Source organism: Molothrus aeneus, chromosome 20 (assembly GCF_037042795.1).
Source record: "Molothrus aeneus isolate 106 chromosome 20, BPBGC_Maene_1.0, whole genome shotgun sequence".
In the NCBI taxonomy this organism is placed as follows: Eukaryota; Metazoa; Chordata; class Aves; order Passeriformes; family Icteridae; genus Molothrus; species Molothrus aeneus.
The window spans coordinates 10,398,295-10,411,523 of NC_089665.1; the positions used below are offsets into that span (position 1 = coordinate 10,398,295).

At 50.8% G+C, this 13,229-nt stretch overlaps 1 protein-coding gene across 5 annotated transcripts in view; it reads right to left on the reverse strand.

Moving 5' to 3' along the window:
- Nucleotides 1–13,229, reverse strand: part of MSI2 (musashi RNA binding protein 2) — a 198,570-nt gene that overhangs the window by 41,927 nt on the left and 143,414 nt on the right. For all 5 annotated transcript variants that reach the window (XM_066563230.1, XM_066563228.1, XM_066563229.1 and 2 more), the window contains exon 8: nt 2,948–3,030. In XM_066563230.1, coding sequence (XP_066419327.1) covers nt 2,948–3,030 — 83 coding nt within the window. The remainder of the gene's footprint in view (nt 1–2,947; nt 3,031–13,229) is intronic.

The following is a 13,229-nucleotide window of genomic DNA, read 5'->3' on the forward strand; positions in this document are numbered from 1 at the left end:
GGGCTTGGAATTAAAAGGTCTGGGACAGGCCCTGGGACAGGGTGCCCAGAGAAGCTGTGGCTGCCCCATCCCTGGAAGAGCCCAAGGCCCACAAAACCTGCAAAATCCCACCCTGAGAGGGAGGAAGAGCCACAGGTGCTGGGAGTGTCCCAGCCTGCTCTAGAATAGCCAACATTTCAGTCAGCTGCTCGAGAGGCTGACATGAGAGCTTGACTCAGGCTCAGCTCATCACCCCTCTCACCAGCACTGTACCCAGGATGTGGGTGACTCCACCACAGGGGGATCTAAGGGAAGGTAATTACTCCACCACATTTCTCTTCCAGCTACTTTTACTCTTCCTTAGAAAAACAGGTGTCTCTTTGCAAAGCAGCCTGCTCCTGTCAAGGGAACAACAGTCTGAGGACAGCTCGTTTGGGTTTATTGTCCCCCTGCAATGTTTGGAGCATCTCTGGCCTCCCACATAAATTCCAACTTCCATTTATTAAATACCTTGCTGGCATTTTCTTTTCACTGTCCCACTGCTCGTTTAATATTACATTTGACATTCTAAGCTTTATGGATGGCAACAGAAGCTGAATGGATGAGCTAAAAATAGCCTGCCAGGGAGGCTGGAGCTGGAAATAGGCTGGGGAGCAGTGGCCCTGCTGCCCTCTGCCTGCCCTGCCTTGGGGACACGGCCAGGACAGCAGCAGGAGGAGGAGGAGGGAGCTGGGGGAACAACAGCCCCAGCCCACGGAGCTGGGCATTGGCAACTGAGCCACCTGGGCTTGGGGACAGGCATGGGGACAGGGACACGGGCAGGGATGGGGATAGGGAAGGGGACAGGGACATGGGCAGGGACAGGGACATGGGCAGGGATGGGGACATGGGCAGGGACACGGGCAGGGACAGGGACACGGGCAGGGATGGGGATAGGGAAGGGGACAGGGACATGGGCATGGACACGGGCAGGGACATGGGCAGGGACAGGGACATGGGCAGGGACAGGGACACGGGCAGGGATGGGGATAGGGACATGGGCAGGGACAGGGACACGGGCAGGGATGGGGACATGGGCAGGGACACGGGCAGGGACAGGGACATGGGCAGGGACAGGGACACGGGCAGGGATGGGGATAGGGACATGGGCAGGGACAGGGACACGGGCAGGGATGGGGACATGGGCAGGGACAGGGACACGGGCAGGGACAGGGACACGGGCAGGGATGGGGATAGGGACATGGGCAGGGACAGGGACACAGGCAGGGATGGGGATGGGGATGAGCACAGGGTGTCCCAGTCCCAGCTCACCAAACCCCATGGCCTCGGGCTGTGAGAGCCCGTCCCCTCCATGGCTCAGGGACACGGTGCCAGTGTGACAGGACCCCAGCAGTGCCCCTGGCAGCTGAGTGTCACACCAGGCCAGCTCCAGTGTGACAGCCCCAGCTCCTGTCACGGCACACACAGCGCCCTGGCCCTGCAGGGGTTGTGGTGCAGCTGCACACACAGCTCAGGGCCATGACTCAGTCCCAAGACGGGCTCGTGTCTCATCCCCTGCTCGTGGGCGGCTTTCAGCATCAGGGCTGAGGGAGGGACATGAAGGGAACACTCGGAGATGGTGGCACCTGGAGGGGGCACCGAGCGGGCAGAGGAGTGGGAAGGGGACAACCCAACAACAAACACCAACACTCAAAACTGTTTCTCTTGCTCTTTCTGAGGCTCCTGGAGTGTTTTCAGCCAGTCCCATGCTCCCTGCTCCCTTCCTGGGAAGGAATCCCCCCAAGAGCTCTGTGCTATTCCTCCCCTCCCAGCAGATGCCCAGAGCCAGCTGAGGCTTTCCCAGCCCACGGGGGCAGATGCAGGGATGAACACCAAACACTGACCCTGCCTGGGGCTCACCAGCACCTGCTGCTCCCCCTGCACCTCCCCAGGGCCCTCCTGAGCCCTGCTCCAGAGAAAAGCCTCTGGTGGGGAGCAACTGAACCTATGGAGCGTCCCTCCTGCTGCGGACAGGAAAATCCTGGAGGGGAGCTCTCCCCTCCCACCTGGCAACCCCTGAATTCACACCCCAGTGTTTGTTTCTGACTCGTCACTGGCTCTGTTGGGTGGGGGTGGCTGGGGCTTGCTCTGTTCCTTTGTTTTAAGGCAGATTAGCAGCATTTAGGAAGGATACAAAGGGAATGAGGCTCCCCCAGCCCAGAGGCACTCAGGTGGGGACAGGAGGAGAGCCCAGGGCAGGAGGGGCTGGGGGCAGTGGGACAGGCAAATCCACAGCATCCATGGGAAGTGGAGCAAGAGACTTCCCACAGGAGCAGGGGCACTGCCCCAGCCCTGCCCACCACCCACCCCACACTTGGCCAAGGGACCCTCACTTTTATTTCAGATGCATATTGCAGGGAGCAACAATATGAGGAATATTGTTTCAGTGCCCTGGGAAAAATTAGCAAGTCAAATATTGAATCAGGCCTCCAGCATATGCCAAGGAGATTGCTTTGATCTTATCCACACTAAAAGCTCTATTATTAAATTTAAAGTCTGTGAACACATATCAGACCGATATACAATGCATATCTGAATACACATTTGAGAAGCAAAGGATGTTTTGACAAAGGGAAAAAGAATATTTTAGCCGAAAATATCAAAGTTACTGCAGCAATTGAAATACAAATGCCCCTTTTCATCTGGCTCAGGGCAACCCACAACCTGGGACCTGCCTGCCACTGAGGAGGAACTTCAGCTGGGCTGTGTGCAGGAGGAGCTGAACTCACACCCTGCCCCAGGGTTCTGACACCAACGCTGCTCTGGGGCAGCTGCCTGGGCACTGGGGACACAGCAGGGGCTGCCAGCTCAGCACCCTGACCCCAGCACCCTCCCAGAGGGGTATCCCACCTCCCCTGGGCATGGCACACATCAGGGAGCGGGGCTCAGAGCCCCCTGGCACCCCCACAGCACCAGCACCAACACTCACCATTTTATTATTGATTTCGTGGAAATGAATTTCACAGACTTTTTCCACCACGTCTTCGTTTTCAAAAGTTACGAAGCCAAATCCTGTTTAATAAAGATACAAAAAGGGGAGGGGGTGAGGAAAACATTAGTTAAATTTAACAATTTCATTTTAATTAAGCATTATTTAGCCATTGGGACTTTGGAAAACTTCCATAACAACACACATGTGTGGCTACACCTGCTGCCTATGGAGCTGTTCCTGAGCTTATTGCAGCCTAATGGAGGGAAGAAGCATTGTCTGAGGGAAAATTAATACTGTTCTGTTCCAGCTCTTCCATAGGATTTAATGGAGAATTAAAACCTCCTTATGGATTTTTTGATCCATCCTGCAGAATTTAATGGATAGTTACACCCCAGTTACATGATGGCTCGGAAACTACAATAGGGCTGTATTTTCCTTTACACCTTAAAGGTTTTTAAGAGCAATCTCTACAAAACCCAATTATATTTCTATGGAACCATATTGATTTCATCTCTTGTTTAATTCCACGGGACTTCTCCATTAGAGCTGACTCATTACACGACCCAAAACCCATAAAAACCTGGGAAGACAGAAGATGATTCCTCATTTACCCCTGGCAAGGAGAAAAACCCCAGAGCCTCCCAAACACAGAGCAGCCCTGTGTGTTGTGTGTGCTCTGGCTGCCGGGTCAGCCCTGCTCCGGAGGTGGTTATTTGTCCCTTTCTTCCTGAATTACTTCCTCTAATACCTCATCAGGACATCCTGAGGCCTCCAGGAACCCATTACACTTCAGGCCTCTGATCTAATCGTTCCTCTCTTCTCAGTGCTGCTTCAAAGGGCCGAGGATTTGGGCTGGTCTGGGCTGTTTGATGCCTGCTGCCTGCCTGTGGCTGTGCACTGAAGGCATCTGGCAGCCCACCCTGCTCCTGCCTGAACAAAAAACCTCAGCCTAATGAAAAATACCCCAGTTCGTGTGCTGGAGAGGGCTCCGTGAGTTAACATCGACACTAATTATGCTAATGAATGAAGCCCATCCCCAAACTGGAAGCTGCTGGGCTGTGCACTGGTGAAGGCAGCACAGGGACAGGACAGCCCCAGCCCTGCCTCTGCCTGGGGAGGAAAGGGCATTCCCAGGTGAGCCCTGGGCAGCTCTTCTGGCACTGCACAGAGCCTGTAGCCGTGGGGAATGCTCCCATTCCACTGCAGACCCGAAGGATCCCCAGGAATGGTTCCCAGCCCTCCTCCAAGGCATCGCACAGCACACCAGGCTCACCACCCTGCTCTGCTCTGCACCTAGAGCAGGCAGCAGCTTGCATTTTTTTACATAACTCACGTCTTTCATTTGCCTTCTAAATTTCTCCATTTAAATCTACCTTAAACAGACCTGCAGTTAAACCGAGGATTTTTGTGGTTGAGTGCCCGAATCTGGCATCCCAGGAATCCCAGAGCTGGGAGCAAAGCCTGGACCAGGGATGAGATGGCCGGGCTGGGGCTACAAGTCATTAATTGTTCCAGCACCAGCAACATCTTCATCATTAGCAGCTCATTAGCGAGTGCTGCAGTTGAGGGCTCCTCTCTCAACTTGTGTTAGGTGTCGGTGCCAGGATGGGGGGCACAGGGAATTTAGGAGATTAGCCCTAATATGTGCACACCCGAGGAAGCCGCTGCACTCATTACGTGTCTGGACTGAAACAAATCTCCCACCCTCATCCCACTCCATATGGCTTAAGCACAGGTTTATCAAGAAATTATTTGTCTGATTAAATCAGATGGCCACCCAGCTTTCTGCATTTCCAGATTTTACAAGATTAAACAACAATCTGTAGGTGTTAGCAGGCACTTGTGGGTTTCTGAGAGATCTGTGGCACTTGGTCACACTGGCCTGGAGAGGAAAAGGAGAGGAAAACCAGAGGTGACCTCTACAAAGGGTTTGCACCTGCAGGCCCAGATCACTTCAATTCCTCCCTGGGAGGGTGGAGAGGGCTGGAGCACCCTGGGACAGTGGAAGGTGCCCCTGCCATGGCAGGGGGTGGAATGAGCACCTCACGGTTCCTTCCAACCCAAACCATTCTCTGATGCTCTTCTTGTTCCACTTTGTGGGTATCAAATTCCAACTTTTAATAACTGCACCCACACAACGATCCCCCCGCACGCACGGTCTTATTAGTTCCCATAATGAATACAAACTCATATTTAAATTACCAAAACTCTCAGAAACCTTCCTGGGCTAAATAGACAATTATTTCTTCTGAGAGGTACTAAGAGTCAACAAAAAGCTGGTTCTCAGAAAGTGCATGGAAAAGATTAACCCAAAACAAAGGCGGCTGTTGAAAACGGTGACAGAAATAGGATTCTGGTTGTCAAGGAGCACACGTTTTAAAATGAAATTATACTGCATCCTTCTGAATGAAGCTATTATTGGAAGCTAACAAGCTCTATTTAAGAGATAAGCATTTAACAGAGTCAAACGGTTGGGTTTTTTATTCAAATGAATAAAACTGAATATTCATTTGAATAATCTTTTCTGTAAAAGAAAAGACAAAGAAGAGATAGAAAAATAAAGTAAGAGGCAAACAGATGCCCCAAACGAGAGGCTCTGAGCCAAGCACCAGCACTAAAGGAAGCTGAGACATGTATCCATGACCTTCAGGTGAAAAACCCTCCTCTGGAATCTACTGGGAATGAGGAGTTATTCCACTCCATTCATCTGCTGCCAAAGGAGTCAGCCCACTCCATTCATCTGCTGGTTCATGGGCACCAACAGGCACCCAAGTGATGCCAGCCCAGACACCTGCCATCCAGTGGTGCAGGACACGTCCTCCAACACACCCTGACACCACAAAAGAGAAGAATCCAGGAAGAATTTCTTCATGGAAAGGGTTGGAAGGGGCTGCCCAGGGAGGTTTGGAGTGCCCATCCCAAGGAAGGGCTGGAGGTGGCACTCAGGGCTCTGGGGACAAGGTGGGCATCAGGCAAGGCTGGACTCAGTGATTTTGGAGGTCTTTTCCAACCCCAGTGATTCTGGGATTCTGTGGAAAAGCTCCTTTGATGCCAAGCCACCAAAGCTGCCCTGTGGGAAGGTGGCTCCACAGTCAGCTCAGCAGGTTCTGCCATGGCATTCCAGAAATAAGACAAACATTGCTCAGAGAAAGGGAATGAAACCATAAACAGATTAAAATACTGCAAAAGAACAGTCAGAAGCCATAAATACTATTAAGAAGCCAGACTGAAGATACCAAATGTCAGGACTCCCGTGCTCTGTATTTTGGGTTTTTTCACACTCTAACCAACTACATTTCACACTTTTGTCATCACTTGAGAGTTTTTATGTCAAACTTGGTAAAACATAGCTGAGATGACGACACCAGGGCTATGAAATGCATCTCCCTTCCCTGGCTGGCAGCACCACTCCCAGAGGCCAGGTCTGGCTGCACAGTGATCCGGGTCACAGCTGTGGCTGCACACACTGAGGGTGACACCAAAGCAGCTCACCCAGGCAAAGGTCTCACTGCCAAACCTCTGCTGGCCTTTCAACGAGCAGAACAAGGTGATTGCATCCCAGGCCACAGAGGTTAAACCAGGCTAATGCTGGGGTTAACCCTGGAGGGCCCTGAGGCAGAGCAATGCCACAGGTACAGCACCTCCACCACCACCTGAGCCAAACCCAGATCACCAGGCAGGCACAGCCCCCAGGGGCTCTCCAGCCACCTGAAGAATGCCCTGGTGGGTGAACACACTGCAACTAAAGCCTGGTTTAGGTCCCAACCTGATGATGTGCAGCGAGTCACTCCATCCCATCTGCTGCGCTGCTTGTGCCCGAGCTGTGCCCACACTGTGGGTGAGCCTGCAGCTGGGACAGCCTCATCCTGCACCTACAGCAACCACAGAGCTCCTGAAAATATTCTGGGAACCAGGGGATCACCAGGGCTCCTTTGTCCTGCACAGCAATCCCAAAGAACAAGGCAGGGGACCGGAGCAGGGAGAGGACAAAGGAGATTCGCACAGCCCTATCACACCAACTTCCACCTGCAGGCACAGATCACTTCAATTCCTCCCTGGGAGGGTGGGAAGGGCCTGGAGCAACTTGGGACAGTGGAAAGTGTCCCTACAAGGGCAGGAGACAGGAGCAGGGAGAGGACAAAGGAGATTTGCACAGGCCTCTCACACCAGCAAGGCTCTGCCCAAACCTGGCTCCTGCTGCTCAGCAAGAATCACCCCACAGCCCCCCTGTCACACAGAGTGCTCCACAGGACCACCCTGCTCCTGACCCCCCCATTTGTCCCTGGGATGGGCCCCTGGGTCCCTCCAGCCCTGCCAGGGGAGCTGCCCCCGGAGTGGCTGTGCTGACAGATGGGGATGCCCAGCCTGACACCTCCCGGCAGATCCACCAGGAAACAGCGGCTCAGGCTGGGCTCCCCTCTGTGCCAGGGCTCTGGAGCTGCCCTGCTCACCCACCTCTGCTCTGCTCCTCACGTCTGAGCTACTTCAGCTCTGAAATGCAGAAAAGTCCAGTCCTGCTCTGGTATTATTTATGCACCTGCTTTCTTGTTTATACCCATAGTTTTGGCAGCTGGTCCTGTGAAAGGTAATAAAATGCCTTTCAAAAGTAAAAAAAAAAAATTAAAAATGAAGAAATGTGACCAGACAAGCCAGGCATAATAACATTAAAGCCCGTGTCAATTAATTTTTCCTCTTCTTGATAAACGAGCCCCATTCCATCCATTAATAATGAGGGAAGAAACAAGAAAAGTTGACACTAGTTTAATTTATTTTCTCAACTTGCCTGGTCATATTTCTCCCTGTTGCAAAGCTTTCCAGTGCTGCTGGGAATTGCAAGTGGCTTCCACACAGTCGATGCATAGATTGGTGTGAATCAATACCATTCTACTTTATTCACACATCCCTTGTAATCAGAGAGGAAAAAGTTCCTTAGTAAGCTCCCAGCCTGCCAGGCTGTCTTATGAAAATAATAATAATAATAAACTGGCAGGTGGGGGTAGAGAGGGGGATGTGAAACCAAGTCCTGTGGTCACTGTCACCAAATCTTGTCTTTGCACATGAACAGAACACACAGATGAGCAGAGGGGACAGGACACTTTAATTACCCAGAAGGCAGTGAACCATGGATGTTTTTAACTTCTGTCTGTGAAGGTACTACAGGTCATAACCCCCAGGGTCTGGGAATGGGGACCTGGGGGTTTAATCCTGTGTCAGGGAAAAGCCACTCATTCCTGACAGTCACAACTTGAAAACTCAGCCCTGACTTTGCCACCTCCCTTTGTTGTGCCTTTGGAGAAGTCACTTAAATACTCTCTGTGGTCTGCATCCCACCCACCTCCTTGTCCCTTGCTCCGAGTTTTCATACCACAGCTCAGCTTGTCAGAGCCAAAACCTGCCTAGGACAGAAGCTGACAAAAGCTGTTATTCCCTACTACTCCAATTTCCTGTGCTGCAAACACACGGAAGGAAGGAAGGAGAGGTTCTGGTTTCCAAAGGAGCAATTCTGCACGCTCAGGGGACACAGCCATCACCCGAGACACACGCCTCACATTTTACCTCATCTCCAAGGAGGCTTTGCTGGGGAGACTGGTGAGCACACCTGAAGGCACCACCAGGATCTCACCTCACCCTTGTGATAACCAGACCAGCAGATGGAAGGGAAATATGGGGTTAAAACCTGTGCTCTAGGATGGAAAATATCCTCACTTACCTGGAGCATGTGCTCTCCAGCCCTGCTGCTGGGGCTGACACCCACCAAGGCTTGATCTGTACATCCACTGGGTGTTAATGCACACCTCAGGTCTGGGGCACAGTCAGGCTCTCCTGGCAGACACAGACACCTATTTAAAGTGTCAGTAAATTCTCCATCAAGGGAGAGTAAATTCTCAAAGTGAAATGAGCAGGTAGGTGAGGCCAGCCCCGCTCAGGCACAGCAGTCAGGGCATGGCTGGACAAAGGGCACCACCAAGATCCTCCCCTGTTTCTGCCTGGGAAAGCTGCAAGGCTCAGGCTCCTCGCTCCTTCCTCCCACAGCTGTGTGGCATTTCCAAAGTGAGAACTGCTCAGAAACAGGAAAAGGCACCTTGGGGTGAAAAGGGGCAAAATCCACCCAAAGCGGCTCTGGGGAGGGATTTTCCCGAGGCAAGGATGAAGAACACAGGGACTTGTCCCCCTCTCCAATGAGCCATTCTGAGCAAAGGTTTCCAGGTGCACAGGGCACCAGTCAGGGCAGGGCTGGGGTCCCAGTCGAGCCCTCTCAGTGCAGGAGCAGCCGGGGACCCCCGTGCCTGCCACAGACCCCGCAAGAGGCAGAAGCACCTCAGCTCCTGGTAATAAATCTTTCATAACAACAAACCTTCATTAAAATTTTATTTTATTAACGTTCTGAAATCAAACCTAAGCACTGAGTACATAATGACTGAGACGCACACTACGCTGAGCTTACTAAATGCCACTTTTATCATATTGTTAATTAACAGAAACGATTAATGCGCTCGCAGATCATTTAGAAGCATTAGCAGTGACCTAAGAAAAATTGCAGGTACGTGTGATACATCTGCACTTTTCCATCAGAATTTTCTACACAGGAGGCCCTGAAGTTTGCTCCCAGTTCAGCTTCTCTCTGCTGGGGACATCCGTGTCACAACGGGCACAGATTTGTCAGCAGCTCGGGGATTAGAGCATCAGGCTGGACTGGGAGATACTGCAGGAGAAAATTATCTCCACCTTTTCTTTTTCCTCACTCTTTGGGAGCAGCCCCACCCTAACAGCCTTTCACTACTCCCTGTTATTCAGGTACAGATTTCCCAGCCTCATAAGGAGCCAATAGTATGGAAATGCTGCTGGGTAGGAGAATACAGCAGACTCCAACAGGTTCCTTTCTGCTATCAGAGAGGAAAACCCCAAGTATTTGTAAAATCCAATTAGTCCATCTACAACCAGAATGGGAACCTTGTACTTCTGCCTATTCATTAGTGAGACCTACAGATTCTGGCAGCCAGAAGGGACAAGGGGCAGCACCCTGGGTGCCAGTCAGCCCAGCCAGGCTCCCATCAGAAAATCAAGCCCCTGATGCTGCCTCAGCCACCGGGTGCCACGTCCTGCCATCTTTATCTGTTTGCCCACAGGCATCAGATACTCTCTGCCTGTCAATTCCTCCACAGTTTATTACCAAATTTCTAAAATATTACATTTTTTATTATATCCAAATTCACTTTATTGCATTTGACAATACAGATAATCACATACCATATGCTCTAATGTTTTCGAACCCAATGCATGTTGACAGCAGTTTTTATTCATGATGCATAATTCCATCCAGGGCTGACAAAGGCAGCACAGAACCCAGCCTGGTGTCAGGGTTTGGAGGGGGGGGGGGAATCCTTTTTTCCATTTCCTTTTCTTCCTTTTAACAACAGATTTACAAAACTGGGAGGAAAGATGCTTTGCTTTCCGAAGAAATAGGAAATTGGCTGAAAAGATGGGCTTATCAAAGAGATGCCTTCAAAATATTAATAATGCGTGGGGGTTGGTTATTGTAATTATTTGCACACGAAACTTGCTGCTAATGGGGCGAGAGAAGCACAAGGGCTCGTCGGGGGGAGCAGAGGCTGGGACAGCGTGGGGGGCACGAGGCTGGGCCCCCCCTCCTGCACCTCCTCCTGCCTGGCTGTGCTCACTCAGAGCCGACTGAGGCCAGCTCCTCTTCCCCAGGTGAGGCTGGGAAGGGACACCTGGGGGAGAGCCCCCATGTGAAAACCCAAGCAATCCCACATCCCAACCTCGTATCCAGGCAATGGATCCAACAACCTGAGAGATGGCCACGCTGTGCAAACCAAACAGGATGCTACGTCTAAATTAAGCTGTAATGACCCGCGCCGAGCTCTTTATTAGCCAGGTAATGATCATTTAAGAGGAGGTTACTATCTTGAGCCAAGGGCACCTAATACCATTACTGAACTTGTTAAAACCTGCCAAGCAAGTCATTATTTCCAGCACTATTTCTTTTTCTCTTAACACAGCTTTCTGCCTCTCCCCTTGTGCTGCTGGGCTGTAAATCCTGGGATCAGGCAGGCTTGGTCACCCTTCCCCAGGAGCCTGAACTGACCACGAGACAAGGAACAAACAGCAAGCACTGAAAAACTCTCACTGGATGAGCTTTAAGGTCCCTTCCACCCCAAACCATCCTGTGATTCTCTGCTAACAGGACACTGAGGTGTTCTACTCACCCCTGTCACATCCCAGGAAAACAACACTTAATACCCCACATCCCTCTCCAACCTCCAGTCTTGCAAAGGCTCACACAAGGAAGAGAATAAAAAAGAGGGGAATAAAAAGGAAAAAGCACAGAGGCAGCTGCTCTGGAGCTCAGCGATGAACTCCTCTGGGTGCTGCTGGCACAGGGGATGTGCTCGCTGAGCCTCTGCCAGTGAGAGGCAGGGGAGGGAGCAGGGCCTCTCTCAGCATCCCAGCCTGGACAATATTATGAATGACACCAGCAAGCTGCCAGCTCAGGAACTCATTACTGTCAAGGTAGAGCGTGGCTGGCTGCCAGGCCCCCAGCCCTCGCGCTCGCTATGCCAGAACATCCACACACAATTTAATTGCATTATAATTTCAAAAGTGCTTTTCAAACTGGAAAAAGGCATTCACTGATTAACCAGCGAAGAGCAAAATTGTTTATGAAATTGAATACAAAAAGCTACAGAAATGTAATTGGGTTGTTCTAGCACCTAATTTTCAAGCCATTTTCCCACTTATTTAATCACGAGATACAAAAGGAACTAGTGAATTGACTTCATACTAATTAGATTACTCCCTGCGATACTCCAAGCCTATATTCCAACTGGTTGATAGTGCTGCTTTAAACAGAACAAAAAATGGAGCAACAGCTTGTCTGGGGCCATAACACATTTGTTTCCCATCAACCCTCTCCTACTGGAGGGCCATAAAACCCAGGCCAAATTCCCCCTAACCTGCCATTGCCAGTCACCCAAAAAGCACTCTCTTTCCCCAAAAGGAATGACAGTTATTGCCAAATGATCCTGGCTGCTCCCAGGCACCAGCTCGGGGCTGCCCATCACAGTGAGCACCCAGCTGAGGGGTCCCTCTGGAGCAGGCAGTGCCCACAGCTGGAATCAGCAGCACAGGAAAATGTCACACGTGCTGGAGGAACAGCAGTGAACACTCAGGATCCCCAGGCAGGGAAGAGCCAGTGAAGGGGAGCTCTGGTTCCCACTGCTGGGTGCAGGAAAAGCCCCACAGGCAGAGCTGAGCTCTGGGTCTGACCACAGAATTACTGCCAGCACCACTGGGGCTGTTCTGAACACGTGGTGCAAGGTCATCTCTAGACAGAAAATGCGAGTCCCTTTCCCAGCAGCAAACCAGGGGAGCAGCAGACAGCTTATTTTATTCTAAATCAAGTCACTAAATTAACAAAATTTAAAGTCACTAAATTAACTTGATAAAATTTAGGAATTTTATCAAGTCTCTGGTTTCCTGAAGAACAGTATTTGAAGATCCATCTACGCTTGCTCCTTCTGGCAGAAGTTTTTTTAAAGCTGCCCAAGACCCACTCTGCACCTGATACAATCTGCTCACAGCTTTTCCACTAATTTTAAATGTTATTAGGTGCAACATAATTGATTATATAATCAAATGTGGAATGTACATTATCAAGATATTGTAGCACTTCACAGGCCATTTAATCAGCATATCTGGGACTGTGCCAAAATGAATTAGCCTGCATTAAATTTCAAGTACATATTATTGGTTGTATTTGTCTCCATGTTTAAGCAGGCGCTTGCTCTTACAAAAGAAATCTGAAATCCTTCAATTATAGAAATAGGTTATTAAAAAAGTGCAAGTACTCTTTCCCAGAGCTGTCTCTTCTGCAACCAAGAGCCCGAAGCTGTGACAAAGAGGGGGGACAATACGTGCCCACCTGCAATGGGGCATTTGTGGGTGCAGACCCCCAGCCTGCCCCCATCCAGGCCCATCTGTGCCTCATCCCAGCAATGGTCCAGTTTCAGACTCTAAGGCATCAAAAGGCACCAGCAATCAGTGTCCCCTGGTTGGTGACAGGGCCATGCTTCACCTCCCGAGTCTCTGTGTCCCTGGAGCTGACCACTCTCCCCAAACTAAAAGGGATTTTAATTAAAAAATTAATTTTTAAAAAACTCTGCTTGATTTCAGCAAGTGGAGGAGAAGCACAAGGCAGCTCCATGGTGGAGGAATGAGGGTAAAGCCTGCCACTGCTGCTGCTCCTCTCCAAGCACCT